The 23,666-nt window shown below is 50.1% G+C and overlaps 2 protein-coding genes across 5 annotated transcripts; one reads left to right on the top strand and one right to left on the bottom strand.

Moving 5' to 3' along the window:
- Window positions 1–1,897: 1,897 nt before the first annotated feature.
- On the top strand, window positions 1,898–8,672 carry MLF2 (myeloid leukemia factor 2). Of its 2 annotated transcripts, XM_030265427.4 has the most exons (9): window positions 1,898–2,053; window positions 2,229–2,302; window positions 4,080–4,206; window positions 4,665–4,700; window positions 6,141–6,194; window positions 6,593–6,718; window positions 7,055–7,214; window positions 7,292–7,531; window positions 8,084–8,672. In XM_030265427.4, exons 2-8 carry the CDS (start codon window positions 2,253–2,255, stop codon window positions 7,468–7,470), a joined length of 732 nt encoding a protein of 243 aa, XP_030121287.4. In that variant the 5' UTR covers window positions 1,898–2,053; window positions 2,229–2,252; the 3' UTR covers window positions 7,471–7,531; window positions 8,084–8,672.
- Window positions 8,673–9,910: 1,238 nt separating this feature from the next.
- Window positions 9,911–22,709, bottom strand: COPS7A (COP9 signalosome subunit 7A). Of its 3 annotated transcripts, none has more exons than XM_041713984.2 (8): window positions 22,441–22,709; window positions 22,286–22,361; window positions 21,706–21,794; window positions 21,429–21,631; window positions 20,859–20,964; window positions 20,359–20,510; window positions 20,151–20,216; window positions 9,911–11,145 (listed from the first exon to the last, which is right to left on the bottom strand). In XM_041713984.2, the coding sequence occupies exons 1-7, from the start codon at window positions 22,600–22,602 to the stop codon at window positions 20,177–20,179; spliced, it is 828 nt and encodes a 275-aa protein (XP_041569918.1). In that variant the 5' UTR covers window positions 22,603–22,709; the 3' UTR covers window positions 9,911–11,145; window positions 20,151–20,176.
- Window positions 22,710–23,666: the final 957 nt, after the last annotated feature.

The following is a 23,666-nucleotide window of genomic DNA, read 5'->3' as shown; positions in this document are numbered from 1 at the left end:
CCATTCCCACTCCCATCCCCACTCCCACTCCCACTCCCACTCCCATTCCCATTACCATTCCCCCTCCCATTCCCACTCCCACTCCCATTCCCACTCCCACTCCCATTCCCACTCCCATTCCCATTACCATTCCCCCTCCCATTCCCACTCCCACTCCCATTCCCACTCCCACTCCCATTCCCTTTCCCATTACCATTCCCACTCCCACTCCCATTCCTACTCCCACTGCCATTCCCATTCCCATTCATACTCCCATTCCCATTGCCACTCCCATTCCCATTCCCACTCCCAGTCCCCTTCCCACTCCCACTCCCATTCCCACTCCCATTCCCACTCCCAATCCCATTCCCATTCCCACTCCCATTCCCATTATCATTCCCATTCCCACTCCCATTCCCACTCCCACTCCCACTCCCACTCCCACTCCCACTCCCATTCCCACTCCCATTACCATTACCATTCCCACTCCCATTCCCATTCTCATTCCCACTCCCATTCCCATTCCCATTCCCACTCCCACTCCCACTCCCATTCCCACTCCCACTCCCACTCCCACTCCCACTCCCATTCCCATTCCCACTCCCATTCCCATTGCCACTCCCATACCCATTCCCATTCCCATTGCCATTCCCACTCCCACTGCCACTCCCATTCCCATTCATACTCCCATTCACATTGCCACTCCCATTGCCATCCCCACTCCCATTCCCACTCCCACTCCCATTCCCACTCCCATTCCCCCTCCCACTCCCATTCCCATTCCCATTCCCACTCCCATTCCCATTCCCATTCCCACTCCCATTCCCACTCCCATCCCCACTCCGATTCCCACTCCCATCCCCACTCCCACTCCCACTCCCATTCCCATTACCATTCCCCCTCCCATTCCCACTCCCACTCCCATTCCCACTCCCACTCCCATTCCCTTTCCCATTACCATTCCCACTCCCACTCCCATTCCTACTCCCACTGCCATTCCCATTCCCATTCATACTCCCATTCCCATTGCCACTCCCATTCCCATTCCCACTCCCAGTCCCCTTCCCACTCCCACTCCCATTCCCACTCCCATTCCCACTCCCAATCCCATTCCCATTCCCATTCCCACTCCCATTCCCATTATCATTCCCATTCCCACTCCCATTCCCACTCCCACTCCCACTCCCATTCCCACTCCCATTACCATTACCATTCCCACTCCCATTCCCATTCTCATTCCCACTCCCATTCCCATTCCCATTCCCATTCCCACTCCCACTCCCACTCCCATCCCCACTCCCACTCCCACTCCCACTCCCATTCCCATTACCATTCCCCCTCCCATTCCCACTCCCACTCCCATTCCCACTCCCACTCCCATTCCCTTTCCCATTACCATTCCCACTCCCACTCCCATTCCTACTCCCACTGCCATTCCCATTCCCATTCATACTCCCATTCCCATTGCCACTCCCATTCCCATTCCCACTCCCAGTCCCCTTCCCACTCCCACTCCCATTCCCACTCCCATTGCCACTCCCATTCCCATTCCCACTCCCAGTCCCCTTCCCACTCCCACTCCCATTCCCACTCCCATTCCCACTCCCAATCCCATTCCCATTCCCATTCCCACTCCCATTCCCACTCCCACTCCCACTCCCACTCCCATTCCCATTCCCACTCCCATTCCCATTGCCACTCCCATTCCCACTCCCATTCCCATTACCATTCCCACTCCCATTCCCATTCTCATTCCCACTCCCATTCCCATTCCCATTCCCACTCCCACTCCCACTCCCATTCCCACTCCCACTCCCACTCCCATTCCCACTCCCACTCCCACTCCCATGCCCGGCTGCCCGGCGGGAGCTGCGGGCCGGGGGCGCCGCCCGCGGGGGGCGCCAGGGGGCGCTGTGCTGTGCGGCCCCGCCTCGCCTGTTCCCTCCCCCGGGGCGGGCGCGCATGCGCGGCGCGGGCGGGGCGGAGGCAGCGCGGTGCCGGGCGCGATGGGCGCGGAGGCGTGAGCGGCCCGGGGGCTCGGGCAGCGCCGAACCGGGACCGCCGACACCGGCAGGCACGGCGGGGCAGGGGCGCGGCGGGTGGGCCGGGCCCGTGGGGGAGCGCTGCCATCACCCGCCCCTGCTGGCGGCGGGGCGGGGCGGGGCGGGGCGGGGCGGGGGGGCGGCTCCGGCGCTCCGCCCCTCCCGCCCTCCGCCCCGGCTGCGCTCACCGCCCTCTCCGCTCCGCAGAGGCCGCCCCCGAGCGAGGGAAGCATGTTCCGGCTGATGAGGGATGGCGAGCCGGAGGACCCCATGTTTGCCATGTGAGTCGGGGTGGGCAGCCCGCGGGGGGGGTCGGCGGCCGGGCTGCGGCACGGAGCGCCCGCGGGGCGGTGCGCGCTGCCCCGCGTCCCGCCGGGCGGGCCGGGCCCGGCCGGGAGCGCCGCCGCCGCCGCAGCGCAGCTCTCCGGGGACAGACGCTGACATCCTCCGGAGGGGCAGCGCGCCGAGCAACAGCGATCGCGTCCCACTCGCTTCTGCGGTATGGCAGCGTGGTCTTGGAGGAAAGCGTAACAAAGTAGGCCGAAAGGCATCGCAGCTGTCTTGAGAGGAAGAAAGGGCTGCAATAATAACTAATCTTTTTCTTTGCGCAAGGATTTTTTTTTTTGTTTCATTATGCAAACTAGGGTTGCAGTTGAGATAGATAAAATCTGCTGCTCTGTCCAGTGTTTGTTGCTGTTCTGCACAGGAAGTCATTAATGGAGCTGGAGAAGGCTGCTGAAGCAGTTGTCAAGTTGTGAGGAACAAAGTAAAGGCAAAACAACGAGTGGTTTTGAAACACGAGTATTGAAATCTGACAAAGCTCCCCAGAACTCTTCCTGGGATTCCTTTCACTGAATGTTTTTGTTTCCATCCTCAGTGCAGAAATTGGATGCTATTGATAAATTTTGGCAGTGACACTAAGTTGGCAGCCTTTGCCAAAGTGGATAAGGAATAGACTGTAATACAGGAAGAATTTGATTATGTTAAACAAGACATTACTAGAAATTTGGTGAAATTTATGTCTGTAGAAGAATAGTTAATTTTTTGCTTATGAAATCAATAGTAAGCAAGAATTTTATCAGCTGTGAGCAAATTAGCAGGAGAGGAGACCTTGATGTCCCAGTTAGTCACCGAATGACAGTGTGTTCTCATTAACATGGCAGGTATGAGTCTAGCTTTTATTATGGGAAGCATTTCCAGTAGAGACAGAAAAGTATTGGTTTTAAGTATTTAAGTAGTGGGTGCTTCTGTCATCTCAGGAATAATCTGTGCTATAGAGGTCATTAAAACTCAAGAGGGATAATTGCAGGCTACAAGATCTGCAGGAAAAAAGCTATGGTATTTCCCAGTAGTGTCTTATTGTGGCCACCCTGTTCTGTGACTCTTTATCCTTACCCTCCTTTTCTTCCTCTTGCTTCACCAACCTGTGTGAGTGCATGCAGCCCTCAAAGTGGAGGCTGCAAGAGAAGGGAAAATCAGTTAGGGATCCCAGTTATTGTTCCCTTTCTCCCTCAAATCTGGAAAAGCTGTATGTGGTCTCAAGCCCTGGGGGGCAGAGGGGTGCCGGGCTGTGCAGTCCATTCTGGAGGTTCCAGTTTTGCATTTCACTGTTTGTGTCTGTGTACGTGGAGGGGTGAGAGGATGATATGTGGGATCTCCTGCTCTCTGGTGCCATTAAGTGTAGCCCTCACTTTGCAGCCAGGAAGGTCTTCATGCACCTCCCTATAAAAGATGTTGGAGCATTGAGGTTCTGGAGTGGCCTTGGCCACACTTGGCTCCAGAGCAGTACTGAAGCAAAACACCAACTTGCTTCTGAGCAGACAGAAATTAGTACCTCAGAGGGTTTCTGTGGTATGAAACCTTCTATCACAAGAAATGTGATGGGATACAGAGATCCCTTCCAGCCCCAGTAATCACCATAGACAACACAGACTTCTCAGGATTCTGAATTTCCAGCTTGGGAAGGAATGTACAGTTGTGTAATTAAAACACAGAGCTGGGAGGAGCGGATTATATGGGGCTTTGTCCTCACCATTGTTCTCTCCACCTCTCCAAAAGGGATCCTTTTGCCATCCACCGGCAGCACATGAACCGCATGCTGTCTGGGAGTTTCGGGTTCGGGCCTCTCCTCGGCATCACGGATGGCACCACAGCTGGGGCTCGCCAGGCTGGCCGCAGGATGCAGGTAACACCGGCTGAGTACAGGCTAGAATTTCCCAAACTGATCTGTCACTTTCTGTCTCCCAGCCCTCCTGGCTTGGGCACCCCCCTGTCCTCCACACAGGTGCAGAATAAATCTCTTAGGCAGTGGTGTTCTGGTCCTTCTCTTTATTCCACCTGTATTAAGGTGTTGAATGCAACAGTGTTCTAGGTTGGACGGGAGGAAAGGAATAAATATGTGTTGTTTCTCAAGGATGTGAATTCATATAATGGGGAGAAATTTAGGAGCATTACCTCATGTCTGGTTCATAGGGGTGATATGGCTTGAACTCCCAGGAATCCATGGGGTGCTTTCTTGATCTGTTTGTAGAGCCTGAGTGTTCCCAGTTCTGTTTCTGAGAAGGATTAGTGTGTTCTGATGAGGATCTAGTGTTTGGCTGTTGCAAAGTCATTTTCTGTTCTGCTTTTCTGTTCTCCTGGCAGGCAGGAGCTGTTTCGCCCTTTGGGATGCTCGGCATGGTAAGTTTTCTGTTTTTCTGGGTCAGATTAGAGGCTTTCCAAGTAGTGGCTCCATACTGAGATTCATCAGCACTGTGTGCAACCAGTGCTAAAATGTAGCCATCTGTGAGCGTGACCAGCTATCCTACCAGGTAGGGAGGATGGGAATGTCTGAGGAAACCAGGATGAGCTTTAGATTTATAGTAAATGGAATAAGGAAGAAGGTATTGAACTGAAACTGGAAGCATCTGGTTTCTCCTGAACCTCTCATTGAGTTGTTTTATGACTTCAGGCCTTTATCTTGTTTCCCCTCTAATGTTTTAATCCTGTCCGTGAGCTGTTTTTGAAGAGAGAGTCTGACTCTGTGTATATGGGGAAGTTGTATTTGCACCTTGACCAGAGAAAAGTCATAAAGCTGTTATAGCACAATATTTCATGGGAATTGGGACAGTTAATATCTGGGAAGAGCAGGTAGTCCCTTAATAACCTCATATGTCTGAAAAACAGCTGCAGAACTGGAGGTAATGGAGGAGCTGTGAGGATGGGAGGAAAGGACTTGGCCATCAGTAGGCAGAGGGGATTATTGCACCTCCTTTGCCAGTGGTGGCAGCTGGAGAAGCCAGCAGAATTCTTCAGGTAAACAGGGCTGGAACGAGAATGGCTGTATGTACGTGAGAACACCACACTCAGAGCATGCTGATCTCCGTCTTCCACCAAAATAATACAGTGGAAATAGGTTATTCCAGATCCAGCAACTTCAGCTGCCTTGCTCTGCAGAATTGCCTCAATGAAAGAGACTCCAGCGTCCTGGAATTTTTGTAGCTCAGAGGAGGATTAATAAGACTACAAACACATAGACTTCAAAGCATAATAACATTGTGTGTGAGTACTGCTCTGCTGGAAACGAGAACAAGAGGCTACTCGAGGAAACAAAAAAAAAAAGAAATCAGCAAGTTTGAACTGACATTGTAATTTTGTTTACATATTGCACAATTAACCTGTGAGACTTGCTGGCCCAGGGTGTTACTGCAGCATTCAGGTTTAAAGAGTGGAAAAGGCAGGTGTTTGTAGGGGAAAATAAGCAAATTTGTTGTTATGCTAGAAAGAAAACAATCAGTGGAAACTTTCTTAAGGTCACTGTTAGTGCACATGCTGAGAATTATTCTCCTAACTTTGCTGAGTCCCCAAGCTCACAAACCCCAGTGCACCGGCAGTTGGATATAAACTAAAATAACAACCTTTGCCAGAACATTGGGCAATGCAGCCTGAGAGAATGGAGAGAACAGCAACCCCAAATTCTGTCGGGTTTTTTTTTTCTGCACTACTGAAAGAACGTGAAAAAAAAAAAAAAACAACAAGGTTCTTCTTAGGCAGCAGGTTTTTTTGCAGATAGTTTGTTGTTCTTTCCTCATGTCTCTTCCCAGACTGACTAGTCTTGTGTTCTCTTTTCCTTTTTATTAGGCAGGTGGCTTTATAGATATGTTTGGGATGATGAACGACATGATTGGAAACATGGTAAGAACCCTCCACGAACCGTTTTATATTGAGGGGAGTCCTGAGCTTCTGCCATCCCTCTAATGTCTCTTACCTTATTGTGCTGCTTGGGATGGACTGAGCCACACCTGCCAAGGTGGCAGAGGCTGTAAGCTTTGCTTCATCACTGGGAGTCAGTGACAGGGCTTGTTCCTGAGTGCAGGGAGAGGAGAGGGGTGAGGAAGGAAGCGTGTGGGTGGACGTGTTTAGCAAGAAATAAGTATTAATTTAACAGGAAGGTGTATTCTCCAGAAAAATGGCCCCATGGGGATTATATTCATCCTATTGTAACTTCTTACTTCATTGTAGATAGGGTATTAAATGCTATCTCTTCTTCCCTCCCGTCCTTTCTTTACACCATTCCCCGTTCCTTCTTGCAGGAGCATATGACAAGTGGTGCTAACTGCCAGACATTTACCTCCTCAACTGTCATCTCTTATTCCAACATGGGTGATGGGCCCAAAGTCTATCAGGAGACCTCAGAGATGCGTTCAGCACCTGGCGGGGTAAGGAGGAGGCTGCTGGCTTTGCTGGGGGGGGGTGGGCTTCGTTTGGTGGCTTTGTGGGTGGCCACCTACAGCACTTTGGCTTTGCAGTCAGCTGCGGTTCGAGGAGCACATTGTGCTCTTGTGACTCACTGAACCGTGCCAAGGGCCCCTGGGAGGAAATGGGAAGAGCTGGCAGTGGGGAACCCATTCTTCCCTCTTCGTAATGTTGTGTCTGACATCCTGGGAGTAGTGGCAGTGCCAATTGCCTGCAATACTGGAGGCAGGAATCAGGGTGCCTTAGGGGGCTGGGAGAAGGAATGAAAATGTTGTTTCCACGTGGGAATCTTCCCCCAGATCCGTGAGACAAGACGAACCGTCAGGGACTCGGACAGCGGCTTGGAACAGATGTCGATTGGACACCACATCAGGGACAGGGCCCACATCATGCAGCGGTCCCGGAACCATCGCACAGGTGACCAGGAGGAGAGGCAGGACTACATCAACATGGACGAGAGTGAGTAGTGCCCGTGTCCTCCTCCCAGCAGAGGCAGGTGCTGCTTCCCCGCCTGAGCCGGTTGTGTCGCTGCGCAGGTGACGCAGCCGCGTTTGACGACGAGTGGCGGCGAGAGACGTCGCGGTTCCGGCCGCAGCGGGGCCTGGAATACCGGCGCCACGAAGGCAGCGGCGGCCGGCGGGCCGAAGGGACACGGCTCGCCATCCAGGGCCCTGAGGATTCTCCCTCCAGACAGTCCCGCCGGTACGACTGGTGAACTCGGAGCAGACCTTGTGGGGGGTGCAGCGGGCCACCCCCAAATCTACCTACACGCTCTTGTAAGTCTTAACAAGTTCCTTCCTTGTCTTCTGCTGCGCGGTGGCCTCTTAGCCACGGGGTTATTTTTTTTCTTTGCACTCACCTTACCTTGTTTTCTTTGCACTCACTTACCTTGAAGTTTTGGTTGCAAAGGTGTCTTCCCACTTTGAGAGAGCAGGGGAAGGTGTGAATTTTGAGAAGATGCTGTGCTGAATGGGAAGATGGAAGCTGTTTAAGTTAGCTTTGTCATGAGCAAAAGACCTGTGGTGTCAGCCTTAACTGATGGCTGAAATACTATGACGTGATGTAGGATTGCAGTCTGTGGAGTGTTTATATTGTCATTGTGTAAAACATAGAGACCGTTTGCTGTCCATCCAGTTTGAAATACAAGTAAGTACTGGTGTCTGTCTCCTGTCCTTTGGACAGGGCTCACTAGGATGTGATCTAGTGCTTGAAAAGGGACATTTCCCCCTTTTTTGATGTCTAGACATCAGGTTTAAACACATCTTTATCGGTCTTCTGCTTTCTAGGCACCACTTACTCTGTTTGTCTTCTGTTTCCTTTCCTCCCAGGTACAGACAGTGAAACTCTGAAGCCCCTTCAAAGCACCACTTGGACCCTCCTCAAATTTAGTATTAACCTTCCTCCCACTTAAGAATTGAAACAAAGCAACTAATCTTTTGCATTGCTCTATTTCACCCCATTTGGGTGCTGCAGTGGGGCGTGGGGAATCTCACTGATGTGCAAGGAACACATTAATTGCCCATTCCCTCTCTGCTGTCCCTTGGCTCTGTTCTTTCTGCCAGTAGTGCTGGGCATGAGGAGCTGCCACCTTGCCTCTTCCATCCTTTCCACTCTTTCTGTGCTGGGTTGGGCTGGTTCTGAAGTTTGTGTTTAGTCCCCTGTGAAAGGAATATGAGGGAATTCTGCTAGAACCCCCTGTCAGTCCCCTCACCGGGACAGAGGCTTCCATTCCCCTGCTGCTCATTGGAGCATCTGTGGAGAAGCAGAAGGATGTGTGCATTGGAGAAGGGAGGAGCAGAACAAAAGCTGGATCAGCCTGTGGGCCCCCTGACCCCTCTTCAATCAGCTCCCCCACTTTTTTAATTTGTGAAACTTGTAACTAGATGTTTACTGAATAAAGAAATAAACTGTAAAGAATTGGTGGATCAGTCTTTACCTTCAGCTGACGTACTTGTGCCTGCTGTGGAATTAAGTAACCTCTTTCTCATCCTTGGAAAATTGCTGAGGAGAAACTTGGTGTGAAATTCTCGGGCTTTGTTTTCTTCTAGTAAATAGCCTAATAGCCTTCCCATGTAGTTACAGAGTGAGATGATGCTCAACACGGAGATTGTGAAAGAAGACCCAAGAACTCACCATTTGCAAAAAATGCCCTCTAATTGCTGTAGTTTTGCTGTGCACTCGAGGGAAATTGGTTGGTCTTTCTTGCTGCCTGGTCAGCTGTGCAGCCATGAATTGGACCTCTGGGGCTTCTGCACAGACAGGGAATATTTCCATTATTTTCTTATTATATCATTGCAACTGTGGCTGACATTATGAATGACCTTCCTTAATTTCTTCATTATTAGGTGAAAATTGAGAGGCATTAGGAATGAATATAGGAGCAGGGAAGATCTCTTGGGTTTTTGGCCAGTTTCATGCTCTGGAGACACTCTTACACAAACCTTTTCATCAGTTTATTTGGAACAGAAGGCAGAAAATCAGTTCATGATTTACACTTGGAAGTGGTATGCTTGGATCTTGTGGTGTATCCCTCTGTTGTACGTGTGGGCACTAACAGAGACACACCTTGCTGGGGACTCGCTGTCCTGCCCTGAGAAAAGGATGCAGCATCCACCCTCTGGAAGCTCAGGGCAGAGTTTGCATGTGTTCCACCCTTCAAGGAAGTGCATAACAGGGCCGTGGCTGATGGCAAGCTCTGTCCCCACTTCCCCGTGCCATTTCGTCCCACGGCAAATCCCAGTAAGAGTCAGGGAATAGTTTGGTTTGGAAAGGACTTCAAAGACAGCAGCCTGCTGTCCCTGGCAGTGGAGTGACTTTCTGGAGGTGTCGCAGCCAAGGCAAGCCCTGAAGAGAGCAAGGCTGAAGTAGTTACACAGAAAAAAGCAGGGCTTGGGAGAGGTTTTGTGGAAGTCCTGGGATTACCAGAGTGTGAAAGAAGGGACTGCAACAGCAGCAGCCCTCATATCTCTGGCAGTCTTGAGCCAGTGCAAGATGTGGCACCTGGTGCTCTGATCCTGTGAAAAACCAGCTGTGCTCAGAAAGGTGCTCGCAGCATGGAGATGGTGGCAGTAACCAGCTGCCAGGTCCTAGCCAGGTTTTGAGGTGATGTCTGAGATCGAGAACAGGTGCTGCATTAATAAGCAGACAGGACTCAGTTTCTTCATGCAGAAAAGCCAAATTTTATTGTATAGGTCATATTTTATAGGATTATCAGAAGGCATGTGTCAGATCTTACTGGTGGACAATACATTCACACTTAGTTCATTGATCAGTACATAGTATTTTGCAAGTCTATCAAACTTCTGTATTTATAGTTAGTTTATATATTTTTTCTTCTGAGTCTCATGAGGCAGATCTTATTGTTTATGCAGGTGCTAGTTGTTTTTCACTCAAGAATAAGTTGTGTTAACGAGCTCTCATACCAAGATTGTTTTCACATGGGAACTTGCAAATTACTTAGCTGCACTTAGAAGAAATGACAGGCTAGCTATTAATTTAACAGAGCTGGCCTGATTTTATGAGGCCTTTCTTTTCTATTTCTTCTACCTGTCTACAACAAACCGGAAGATGGCCATGATGGTGGTGGGGATTAACACTGACCTTTGATCGTGAGGATCTATTCCTCTTTGGGCATGGATTTCCTAATCTTGATCTAATCCCAAATCCTTTTATCTGGATTCAGCCTTTGCTCCCTGTTGGGTGCTGTCCTGATTACTGATTTAGGCAGGACCCTTGCGTGCTCTTGCACTCGGCAGTGGGAGGGGATTTACCTGGCTCCTGAGCCTTGCTAACTGCTGCACAGTCATTCCCAAGGTCTCGGCCTTCTCCAGGGGCAGCAAGGCACTGCTGGTCTAGGAATATGGGAAAGAACTTCAGTGAGAGGAGAACTTTGTGTTAAGGCAGGAGCTCAGGGGAGAGTTTTAGAGATCCCAAACCAGGAAGCAGGGGAAGTATATAGAGAGAGCAAGCCCTTTGCCTGTCCCAGGCTGACATGGTACATGCACTTCTGGCTTCAGAAAGCAGGAGGGATTTTTCCAAACCTACCTGGGGTTAATTTTTTCCTATGAGTTACAGTTTCAAGTGAAATGGTTTGCCCTTAAAAGCAATCTACCTCCTATATCGGGGCACGGGAAAGGTTAGGTTGAGAGTCTTCCATTTCTGAAATGTTTCTGACAGCTGTGCCAGAAAGATGGAGGAAGAGGAGGCCAGATGTTCTCAACATGAAAATCAAACAGTATTTATTTCAGATGGCAGGATGTGGTTCCAAGTAATCCTTTTCCATCCAAGGGAGACAAAATCCCTTCTTGCTCCTTCTCCCATAGCTGTCACCTTCAAATTGGACGAATTGAAGCACCACATCAGGGCAGTTCAGTGGTACTACTGGATTTTCCTAAGGAGCAAGTAGGACACCTGAAGTGAGACAGAGGGGCCTGACATGCTTTAACGAGACAGAGGGAAGACAGAGGGTGCATAGAATGAGGTGAAAAGAAGCTGGAAACACTAGTAGGAAGATGGATAGTATAATCTTGGAGGAGAATGCACTAGCTACATGCAAATAAACCAGAAACTTAGGTGGTTTTGTTTGTTGCGTATTCAGTTTTCTATAATTGAAAACATATCCTGAAAATAAAACCCATTAGGGCTAGTAGGAACCTTGTCCTTACATGCTTTTGTGTGTAGCCCTGAAGGTCTGTGCATCTTTTACTGTACTTTTTGAAGTATTGTAAAATACTGGGGGAATTGTAGAGTACTGGGGAAAAAGAAGACTGGGAAAGTTAACCTGGTGTCAATACTTGTAAATAAAAAATTAGATGATATCCACACCTGTAAACCAGGCAAACTGACATTAAATCAAGATAAGAGATGCAAAATGCATTGAATTTAAAAACAAGCATTTATGTCTCAGTGTTTATAATGTGTGATCTCACTTCTCAAAATTGTTCCTGTCCAACAACTGTGATAATTTCTGATTAAATTATGGGTTGGATTACCAAAGGCACTACAGCAACCCAGAGTCAAAGGTTGCAACAGCACGATGTATTTTATCTGGCCACACAAGACTATTTTCTGAAGTAAAATAAGTTAGTAATTATTAAAACAACAAAAAGGCCAATATTATAAATTTTACTTCACTGATAGATTTCAAGTAATGAAGGGGAAAAGAGACTGTAGAATATGAAATTATTTCCAGTAGGATGTTGTTCTGAAACTAATGCTCATTAGTAACTTGATTAATGATCTGAAAGAAGGTATTAAACCAGTGCTGATGAAGCTTTCAGAGGATCCAAAGAACAATGAAAGTAATAAATTTTGGAAAAAGATGAGATGTACGGAACAGTCAGTAACTATTGGTGTGTTTATTTATAAACAGTAGGTATTTTTGGCTGCACTGAATGCAGAAAAGACATTCACCCAGGGACATAAACATAGTCTGTGCTCTTTCAAAATGGAGAACTCCAAAAGGAATTGGGATTGGAAGACAACCAAGGAAAGGAATGGTACTTGCATCATTCTTCCTCTGTGCAAATGGGTTACACTGGGATGCATTAGCCTGTGTTCACCAAGAACAGGGGTAAAAATTCTCCCCTTTGAAGAATCACAGAATGGTTTGGGTTGGGGAGACCTTAAAGATCATCCAGTTCCAGCCCCCCCTCATTGGCAGGGACACCTTCCTCTAGACCAGGTTGCTCAGAGCTCCATCCAACCTGGCCCTGAACACTGCCAGGGATGGAGCACCCACAGCTTCCCTGGGCAACCTGTGCCAGTGCCTCACCATCATCACAGTAAAGGATTTCATCCTAATACCCAGCATAAACATGCTCTCTTTCAGTTTGAAGCCATCCCCCTTCTCCTGTCACTACATGCTCTTCTAAATAGTCTTTCTCCATCTTCTTGTAGGCTCCCTTCAGGTACTGGAAGGCTGCAATTAGGTCACCCCAAAATCTTCTCCAGACTAAACAATCCAAATTCTCTTTAATTTCCCCAGCCTTTTCTTTGTAGTAGAGGTGCTCCATCCCTCTGATCAATTTGGTGTATCAGAGTAGAGAACCAGTTGTGGGAAATCTGGGTATTGGACATTGAAAAGGAAACTAAAGAAGACTCAAGAAGGGTGAAACAAGGATGCCTTGGAGCCTGGAAACGCTGTCCAGCACTACAGGTTAACATGAACTGAACTCCTGCATCTGAATTCACTCCACTGGAGCACAGGCTGGTGTTACCTACATGGGAATGTGGCTTCTGACACCAGAGGGCTCTTCCGCCCAGCAGAAAACCTGCAGCGACCTCACGATGGAACTGGGAATGAATGCAGACCTTGTGTGGGAGCAGCAGAGCACACCTCCGTTTCCCAGCTCCCCCTACTCCAAACTCCATGGCGTGTCCCAAAAAGAATTTGGGGAGTAGGCACAGAACAGGGTAAGGGAGTTCTTGGCCACTTGAGAAGCCAAGCCATGTGATTATACCAGTCCCCTTGGGTTTCAAAAATCTGTGAGTAGGAGAGGGAAGCAGACTGGCACATGGCTAGACTGAAGGGAAAGGTGGGAAGGGCAAGAAGAGACCTTTTGACTTTTTGACTTGACAAGGGCTTCAAAGCAGGTGGGACCACAACGAGCTGCAGGAAACAGGACTCTCTACAGGTACAGTGGTTTGCTCAGGAAACAAACAGGCACTGCCATGGGGCTGGAATGTAAAATCCTACAAGCTCCAGTGCTGGAGAACAAAAGGATTTAAAATAGACCTTAATCCAGTATATAACTTAAAACTGACTTGTTTGATTTGCAGTATTTTTTTACTTTACATAACACTCTAAAAAATTGATTTGATTTTATATTTCAGCCCTGTCTTAAATGTAACTGGGATTTTTTTCCCTCCTGGGAATTTTCCTTTTTAAAGAGAACACTTCAAAAACTGTTTCCATGGGGAAACTTTACTTTGGTTATTATTACTTCCACCATCTCCTCACATCTGGATGGCTTTTTAAATCCTGAGGGCACTTAATACAAACTTAGCGTGGGGGAAAAAGGTAATAAAAGGAAGGGAAATAGAACAGACACTACCTATCTCCAACTGCTGGTGATATAATGTCCAGAGGTAAGCTGGAAGATTAGACACTAGCCTCACAATTTCCATCCCTTTCTCATGACAGAAAAGGAGAACAAAGATTGCAAAAGAATAAATGCTTGAGTAAATAAATAAAACCCAGCAACATTGCCAACTTGGATGAGGGTATCACACAGGAGGATGTAGGTGGCCTCGAAGGTGTCAGTAACAGCAAAAGGGCTTAAAGTTTGTAGCACAAAGTGAAAGGGAAAAGGAGCATAGGGCATAAAATCAAGATTTTAGCTATAAACTGGAGCTCTTCTGGTTCTAACCATCAGAAAATAATAAATACTCTGGATCACCAGAGGAGAAGACATGCAATCCAGGAGGCATTTCTGGTAGCTATAGGTGTGTGTTACTGTGCCTGTGAGAGATGCTGCTCAATCACCTGTGGAAGAGAACTGTGCTCATTTCTAGCCAAGAAAGCTTAATTTGAAGTGCAGGTAAGAGAGCACTTTTGCACTCTATTTGAAGAGCAAGTAAGAGAGTAAGGAGAGCTCCCGGTGCACGAGGGGGCTGATTTGGTTAGTTAAGCAAAGTGAAGTCTGTACTCAAGGGAAATAAACACCAGGGAGGAACTACAGCTTCAGCTAGAGCCAGGCTGGCACAGGCACAAGAGAATATCAACTAGCTGTGAATTCATTTAAGCTGGAAATTAAAAAACTTTACCCACTACAGCAGTTGGGTTCTGGGGCAGCCTGCCAAGGAGACTAGTGGGGACAATAAAATTCACCAGTTTGGGGTTGGCACCTGAGAAGCTTTTGCAAGGGATTGTGAGACCACAGTGGTGAGAGATCACCCTCAGTCACCAGAAGCCTCCTTGTTTTTGCTCCCACCAAAGAGATCATCCATCTTCCCACATCCTGAAACCAGTGCTAAATGCTTCAGAGGCAGATACAGGCAAAGCCTCCCCATAAACATTTTCTCCTGATCTGAAGGGGCTGGGGCTTTACTTGTCCTCAGAACAGGAGGGTGCAGGGCAGTTTTTAACACGTGCACAAGTGCTACAGGAATTCTGAACAGTCTCGCTACTGTAACAGGGTCACAGCTCTCGAATCCAGCTGACATTTTGCTGCCTATTGAATTCATCACAACAGGAATATAATTGCACACTGCACAAAGAATTTTTTTGCAAATGAACTCCTTTCCTTGGCAGGAGAAGAGCCTGCCACCAGCAGAGGAGGCAGACAATAGTCCAGCCTAGTTCCACACTGGATCAAGAGGGATGCTCCTGGAAAACTGCAGAAGATGAGAGAAAAACACCCAAAAGATGGGGTGCCTGTGGAACCAGTAGAGAAAACAGGTGGTTTTTATATGAGTATTTCAGCTAAGCAGTGCCTAGTACTAGGAAAAGGGATGAGGAAAGAAGAGCCCTGCAGGTGGGAACACAGACAGACTCCCATGGAGCGCATGGCAAAAAGGGAAAGGGGTCACAGAAGGAAAATGAGCAGCTATTCCAGGGCATCCAAAGGAGACAAGAAGGATGTCAGAGATCTGAGAGATGCACTTGCAGCAGCTGACATGAATTGTGAGATTCTTCTGACTATTCTACCTTGCTCTGCATCAGAATCCTGCAGAGGCAGGGCTTCATCCCAGAAGGATGATCCAGCTGTGGCAAGCAGCAGGCACAGCCCTCAGGGGCTGCTGTTAGGGGGGGTCTTTGTACAAAGGTACAGCCCCACAGGCAGCAGAGTGGGACACACATCATCTGTGCCAGCTTTCCCAACAGACCAGACTGAAAGCACCCACAGCACAAAGAGCCTTCAGAGGCCACTGCCCTGGTGGAGGAGAGGCAAGGCATCCCAGCATGGAGCTCTACGGGACCACACACATGCATGACCACCCTGCAGACCAGCAGATGAAATCTGGCTGGCACAGCCACGGCCTCTGCAGCACCACTCCTCAGCTGGCATCAGGAGCTCACAGGAGGATGCAGGTGGTGGGCACATGCCCTACTGCTGGGCAGGGCTGCCATCCTCCCTGCTCCCCTCAGGCAGGCCTGAGGAAACCTGCTGTCCAGAGATGTGCCCCCCAGCCAGTGGCACTGGTGCAAAGGAGGCTTGGTAATGTGTAACAGCACTTGGGTACACATTTCCTGGAGAATGATGGGTACCAGCTCATCATTCTTCAGGAAACAAACCACCCTGCCAAAGGTCTCCTCCGGAGAACAGAGGCAAGGGCAGCCTCAGCAACCCCAGTAAATAAAATATTGACTCCTTTTGAGCACACAAAGACCTTCTCTGACTCCAGAGGTACCTCAGCACAGAGCAGTGCAGGTTGGGGAGCACCTCAGAGAGGTCCTGCAGAGCGTCTGTTTGGCTGTGACACTTTTCCCCACCCTCCAGGTACAGATGGGCACTGCTGCAGAAGCCAAGCTGCTGGCAGCAGCTGCCCAGCACCTTCACAACCTTCAAGAGGAGCAGTAAGCTCCCCAGAAGAAATTGTGTCCCAAGAATGCAATAATTACCAACATTAACCCCAGTCTCTGGTTACCTCTTGCCACAGAGAAGCTGGAGGTGGCTGGCAAAAGCTGGACATTGGTGATAGAGCAGTCCAGGTCCTCTCCTACCTCCTCCCTTTTCTGAACCCATGTGAAAGCCCCATGTAGGTACCCAGAGAGGGGTTTGCAATGAATCACTGCTCAAGTTTAGACTTTTGATTAGACTTTCTGTGCTGGGGATGGCAGATCTGCTCCTCATTTTGGGATGGACATTTCTCTGTACCCTCTTCTAACAGCCCCCTAAACCTTATTCCTTCACAGGGCTTCATGTGTCCAGGTATTTTTGTTCTCTACTCAGGGTCTGTTTTCTTGGTCTTTTCTTTGGAAAAAAATGGGTTAAAACATAAAGACTTTTAAAAATGAAAACTTATAATAATACTCAGTACTTACCTCACTCTTGCAATCTTCAAAGTGATTTATAAATGTTAACTAATTAATTAATCTTCACATCTTCTCCAACTGAAATTCAGAGTCACGGCTGAGGCGAGTAGAAGAATAAAAACTGGTTTTCAGGTGAAGGGCAAAGGCAAACCTATGCTCCTGCCCTCTGTTTGCCATCCACCAAGGCAATTTGCAGCAGTACTTTCATTCTGCACTGCAACCCTCTCATTTATTTTTCAGTCCTACCAAAGGTCTGAAGTAATTTTATGTGCTACTTCCAGCTTTCCTTTTCTTAATGGAGGTCTTAAAAGGTGCTCCCTTTGAAAAGTAAACAAAATGGAAGACTTTCAGAGCTGTGTTTAATCCCAATTTCTCCTAAAATCCATAACACAGCCAGCCTTAAGAGGGGGACACAGGCAAATGGGGAGGGGGAGCAAAGCTGGTCTATGGCAAAGGCTGCTCCCAGAGGGTTGAGCTGACCCTGGGACACGGCAGGGGGCTGGCTGTCATGTCACAAAGTGATGGCACAAGGCCACAGCCAGACTTGTGCCAGCTGTGACTGAGCTGTGGTGATCCCAGTCTGGGGCTTCAGCACAGCCTGGGGCTGGAGTGGTGAGCCCTGCCAGACCCACGTTGTACCACACGCTGGCTGCTGTCACCCATGTGGGGACTTTGTGCTCCCAAGGCTGATGGCAGCACGTGGCATGGAGCTCAGGCACTGCTCGGCCCGGCCTTTGCTGCACAGGGCGTCACACCAGCACTGTCACACACAACCAGCCTGCAACTCTCAGTGCTGGCTTCCAACTCCACTCCTGGGATCTACAGCCTGGATTTAAACTGTGGATTCATGGCATGGAAACAGACCCTTTGTGTCTAATAGCCACAGTTTGGCTAAAGATAGCAAGGCCCAACAGACCAGAGAACCAGAGATGAGACACTCAGGGCAAAGAGCTGTTACAGCTGCAATTCCTAAGCAGCAGGTTCTTGTGGGACACAAATATCCTCCTCCAGTACTGGTAAGTTCAGCTCTCCCTGGAGGTGACACTGCTCCAGCCCAGCTCCCGCTGGACGTCAGCCAGTGGCTGTTAGGACTCGTGCTGTGTCCGGCTGCTCAGCTCCATCCCAAGCCCATTCTCCTCAGTCTTTCTCATCACACCCCATCGGCTTTGCAAGCAGCAAATCTTTCAAAGGGTGTGAGGTGCCAGACATCTGGCAGGTGCTTGACAGCTATCTCCTGCCCTGCTGGCACCTCAGCTCCAGACTAGCCCTTCCCAGGAGCACAAGATCTGATGCACATGGACGCTATTGTTTCTGCAGACAACCGCAAACGCAGCGAGCGCAATGCTTTGCTCCCTGACAGAGACAGATGAAGGTGATGTGATGCAGAAGGAAGAAGGCTCAGGTGATTTAAACAAAATCACAATCCCTCCCAACAACTTCTGGAGAACAGGATTCATCAGGGAGACTCCTAAATTTGTCACATCTCTCTAGGTGGATGTACACAATCCTGGCCCAGCTAATCCCTCATGTGCTCCAGCAGCCAGATTTGTGTCTCCCATCTGGACAACTTCATACCAAAACTCTCCTACTTGGCACTTCTGTGCCAGGAAACTACAGCCAAGGTGCTCAATGCCTCGTGCAACAGAAGGGGGAAGGTTTGGGGCTGCCTGAGCTCTTGGGAGACCCCAGCCAGTGAGAGTAATCACCCCAGGAGAGCTGGCATATCCCTGTTCCCAGCAGAGCCAGCTGGTGTGCCCAGCCCTGTGACCACACACAGAGAAACAAACACAGCTGCTGGGAAGTTTTAGGAGTTCATGGGTTTGGCTGACAGGGCTTTCCCACAGACAGTCACTGCAGTATTACAGCAGCTTGGAATTAGCAAAGCAGCAATATTGCATTAAACCTGCATTTTGTGGGGTTTGAGATATGAGATGGCACCTTGCTACCACCAGAACAGGCACAGACTCGGCCCCCTCCCCTTCACAAGACTTGCTCACACCTACCTTGCCTCAGCTCCAACTCTCACCTGTCTGCACAGGGAGCTGACCCAGGAGAAATCCCACCCCAGCCAGTGAACCCAACAAGGCCCCATAGAGACAAAGCTCCCAGCTTTCCTTCACTGGATTATTTTTTTTCGTGGTTTGCTCACACACAGAAGCACAGGTTCAGGGAATCAAATTTTAGTCTTGGCACAAGATGCAGAACCAAGCGGGGGTGGGAGTCATGGTGTCAATTTACATTTACATCAGCTACATGTCGTGGAGAGGCAGTGTGACACTGACACCCATCTGACTCGGCTCCAAGCCAGCCTCGAGGAGGCATCCTTTGAAGAATCCAAGTTAGTTTTTTTCCTGGGCATATCACAGGAGTCACTTTCACTGATTTGGATTTTTTTTTTCCCAACCAGACATCACCACCACCCGAGAACAGCTTGTGCAGCATCTATCCTGTGAGAACTCACACATGTGGGCATTAACTCTGTTACCTTCACCTGTCAGGCAAGTCCCCACATCACTTTCCATTCTGTCCAGGATCACAAGACACACAGTACTGACACAAATAAGGACTTTTTCCTCAGTCTCCGTACCTTCCTCTGAGACTACCTGAAAATCACCTTCTGAAGAGGACAGAAGAAAATCAACCACACAAGAAACACTTTAAATAAGATTTATGATTAATTTCTATTTTATGGAGTCTCATCCCAATAGAGATACTGTGGCACTACCTTTGAAAAGGGAACCTCGTATTTTGAGGATATTCCACCCCAAAATGGGACAAAGGCTCTTAACATCACAGCTTATTTTGGAACCTCCAGAGTTGGTGTACAAGGCAAAGAGATGCCACACCCACAGGAGCACAGGTTTGTACAGATATGTCCATAGATCTATATTTTTATTGTTTTATATATATTTATAATATATTTATATATTTTTTTAAAAGAATCCCTTCAAAAACTACCCTCCCACCTAGCAAAACAAAGATTAAACAATCAAAGATGGTGTCCTAGAGCAAAGTACCCCAGGGGGTCTCACAGAGCCAAAATAACTGCTGTGCACCAGCACCCTCCTTCCAAGCTGTTGTGATGCCCTGGGGGTGCCAAGGTGACTGCCACACCTTTACGGCTCCTGAAATTGACCTGTCAAAAGACAGGGAGAGAGAAAGAGAGAAACACGTGGCCGTGGCCAGGGGGGCTCGAGTGGCTGGGGAAACAGCAACGGTACAACCTCAAGCTCAGAGTGTGAAATGCTCAGAGTGTGATGAAAAGGAGGGAGACACTGCCTGGAAGGTCGGTAAAGAAAGAAAAGAGAACAAACATGCAGGAGAGTTAGTTGGCAAGATGGATCTCGGAGAAGAGCTCAGAAGCATCACGCCTGGGACCCTGCTACCCCTCCATCCCCCAAATCTCTTCCTCTCACCCTCCCAGTTGTGAAGGGAGATCCAACTAGTTTGATTTAGACCAAATCTTCGTGCTGCCCCGGAGCCTGTGGGCACAGGGAAAAAAAAAAAGAAAATAAAAGTTCAAAATAGACACTCAAGTTCATATTTTCTTTCCTTCCTAAGTGCACAGAGAGAAGTGCACTGATGTTCCCACACACACACGCTCTGTCTGCCCACAGTGCTCACCCTTTGGCTTTGGAGGTTTTCTTGCTCGCCTGGCGCTGGTTGGTGCCAGGGGCTGGCTCCCTGAGCTCCGTGAGGTGCTGCTCTGGGTCTTGGGATGTGGCTGCTGCAGCGGCTGCTGTTGTCACTTTAATGGTCTTCTTCAGGTTTGCCACCTGCAATAGTGGCAAAGTGACAACTAATGGCTTTCCCAAAGCTGGGGACATTTTGGCTACGGGTTTTTTTATTTGCACTTTTGGGTTTTTTTTTAAAATTTGTTTCTAAAGGAAGCCCTGGAGCTAAGAGCTGCAAATAAAAGAGCCAACATCTGTCCAGGCCCCTGCACCGCAGAAGAGTATTAAGCTGATTTAAGACTCTTCTTCAGGCACAAGTCCCTAGGGGGTCTGGCCTAGGAAAAAGGCAATGAATGCCTCACTTCAGCAAAGCCTCCAACAAGCACGGGGTACTGGCTCTAGTTGTTTTAAGGTGAGGGGCTTTGGCTGCTCCCTGCTGCACCCACTCACCTCGCTCTCGATCTGCTGCTTCAGGGCCAGCTGTTGCTCTTTGTGCTGGTTGGCCCGGCTGACCTGCTCTTCGATGCCCGACAGCACAACCTCGCAGCCCTGGCACCTGGAGAGGAGACCCACAACTGAACAGGCCAGGGAATTGGCACAGCATAGAGGGAAACGTGAAAGACAGCAGATTTCAACTCCAAAAACACTGGGGGGTGGCAGCTATGCCAGGTAGGGAAGATACAGGGACAGGAATCTGATGTAATAACGCAGGGAATTATGTTATTATCTGGGAGGGGGACAGGTAACAAAGCCATGCTGGGTTAAGAACTACAGATAAACACTCAGAAAGCCTCCTTCCAGTGGCCAGCGCTGTGCAAAGGCTGCTGCGTCCCCATCACCCCTCTAGACACAACAGGGGAATTTGGGAAGTTATTTTTGGAAAATTACTTTCCATTGGAGTATGGGAAAGGGTATCAAGTAGGTCACCTCCCAACACCACCCACCCTTAGCAACAAAGGATCCAGGGAAGCCACTGGCCACTCCTGCAACCTTTTTTTGGGTTGGGGGTTTCCTCCTCACCACTCCTGCAATGTGCGGGTGATGGTGCTAAGCTCCTCCCTCCGGATGTCCCTCCCAATGCTGTAATCCACCTCCAGGCGCTGGTTCCGTTGATCCAAGCTCCCCCGAAGCACATCTGCATACACAGCCTCGATCACCAGGTCCTCCAGCTGCCGGACATTCTTCAGCTGCAACTGCTCCAGCAGCACTGAGTAGGGGATGCACTGTGGAAACACAATGGTAACTAGCACAAGATTATCCCAGTGGGGGAAGAACTCAGGAAAAACAGGGCCACTACCTTGATTTTGGCAGCCAGAGTGACGACTGACAGGTGCCTAAGTTTGTTCTTCTGGGCCTCTGTCAAGGGAGGGAGGTTTGCTGCTTCAGCTGTTGTTAGGGGAAAGAATGGGATATTGGAATTTATGCCTCGTTTCTCAGTTCTGCACAGAAGCATCTGTATCACACCCATCTCTTAAAACGTCTGCACACCAATCCCCCAAGTGGTGCTTCGTCTTGCCAAGCCATCCCCATCAATTCTCAGCTCAAAAGACCTTTTCCGAGCAGCCTTTCTTTCTGCCACCCTCAACTCAGCCTTTCTAGCTGCCCATGCGTTATTTACGCGGGTCTGCACATCCCAATGGATATCCAAGTCTCTGCCCCGGCCCCTCAGAAACGTCTTTGCCGGGATGCTCTTTGGCAGGTGGCAAATGGCAGCGTTGATCTCCGCCAGGCGCACCTCTGCTCTGGGGCCCAAAGCACAGAGCGTCGGGCCTGGCTGCCGGGGAGGGAAGGAGGGAGGGAAGGAGGGAGGCCCTCTGCGCCCCGCGTTCCCCCCGCGGGATCCCCAGCACCGGGCCGGGATGCCCGCGCCGCCTCACCCAGGTAGTCCGCGTAGGTGCCGTAGGCGAAGATGGTGAGGAGGCGGAACACGGGGGAGAACTCGCTGTCGGCCAGCTGCGGGGACACAGGGTCAGGCGGCGCCGCCGGGCCGCGGGCAGGGCCGGGCGGGGCCGCGGGGCCGGGCGCGCCTCACCTCGCGGACGGCGGGCATGTCCAGCAGCTCCCCGAACACGTAGATGCCCGGGGCCTCCAACACCTGGTGGATCAGGCTGGCGAGCGCGGCGCCGCGGGCCGCCTTGGCCAGCAGCAGGAACTGCTCCTGGCTCTGCCCCGTCACCTTCCCCTCGGCCGCCATGGCCCGGCCCGGCCCGGCCCGGCCCGGCGCGGCCGCTCGCTCGTCCCCGCAGCCCCGGCCCGGCCGCTCCCGGCCGGCCCCGCGCACCGCCCGCTTCCGCGTCTGACGCGCACCCGCCGCCCATTGGCGGAGCCGGCCGCTTGTCCCGCCCCCGCCGCTTCCCCATTGGCCGGGCCGGGAGCCGCGCGGCGGCGCAGTCCCTCCGCCAGGGCGCCCCCCGCTGGCGGGGCTGAGCGCTGCGCCCCGTCCGTCCCGCCGCCGTCGCGTCCGTCCGCCGCATCCTCCGGACATCCCGGGCCATTCCCCGCCATCCCGGCCCATTCCCGGCCATCCCGGGCCGTTCCCGGCCATCCCGGACCGTTCCCGGACACCCACGGCCGCCCTCGTCATCCTGCCACGGCAGCGTTCATGTCCCCGGGCCAGCACAGGCTGCGGTCTGCGGCCACCTGCTGGTCCCCAGCCTCGGCACCAACCAGCCCTCAACTCCATTCTGCGCTTTTTTCATGCCCTTGCCCTGCTCACCAGCTCACTGTTCTCTTATTTTTCATGATCCATCCTCTGTCAAAACTCCCCCAAGCTGCTCGGCCATCGTGAGGTTTTGGGTCTTGCCAGTCTGGTGAATATCTACTCTTCATCCCTGCACCTGGAAATGTTCACAGCCAGGATTGATGGTGCTCTGAGCAGCGTGGTCTAATAGCACACCTCCCTGCCTCCAGCAGGGGAGTTGGAACAGAATGATTTTTAAGGTCCTTTCCAACCCAAACCATTCTGTGATTCTATGATGAATGTTGAAATAACTGGTGGGAAAACAGATGCACTACTATATGGCATGGTGTTTTTCATCTCTCAGTGATCTATTCTATCAGCACCACACCAGAATTGAACGAGGTGCATGGAATACCTTGTGTGTGCCCACACACATCGCTCTCATTTTTGCTTTCACACCATTAAGATCTCACTATTTTGGGCAGTGTTTTGGGGATATGTAAATGTAAAAAATCTTATGTTGCAAAGCACTGTACTTATGTATTTAAGCTGTGCGTTTCTCAAATCCCTGCATGCCT

Source organism: Taeniopygia guttata, chromosome 1, assembly GCF_048771995.1.
Source record: "Taeniopygia guttata chromosome 1, bTaeGut7.mat, whole genome shotgun sequence".
Classification (NCBI taxonomy): domain Eukaryota; kingdom Metazoa; phylum Chordata; class Aves; order Passeriformes; family Estrildidae; genus Taeniopygia; species Taeniopygia guttata.
The sequence above is the reverse complement of the archived record's forward strand: the minus strand, read 5'-3'. Positions and strand labels throughout refer to the sequence as shown.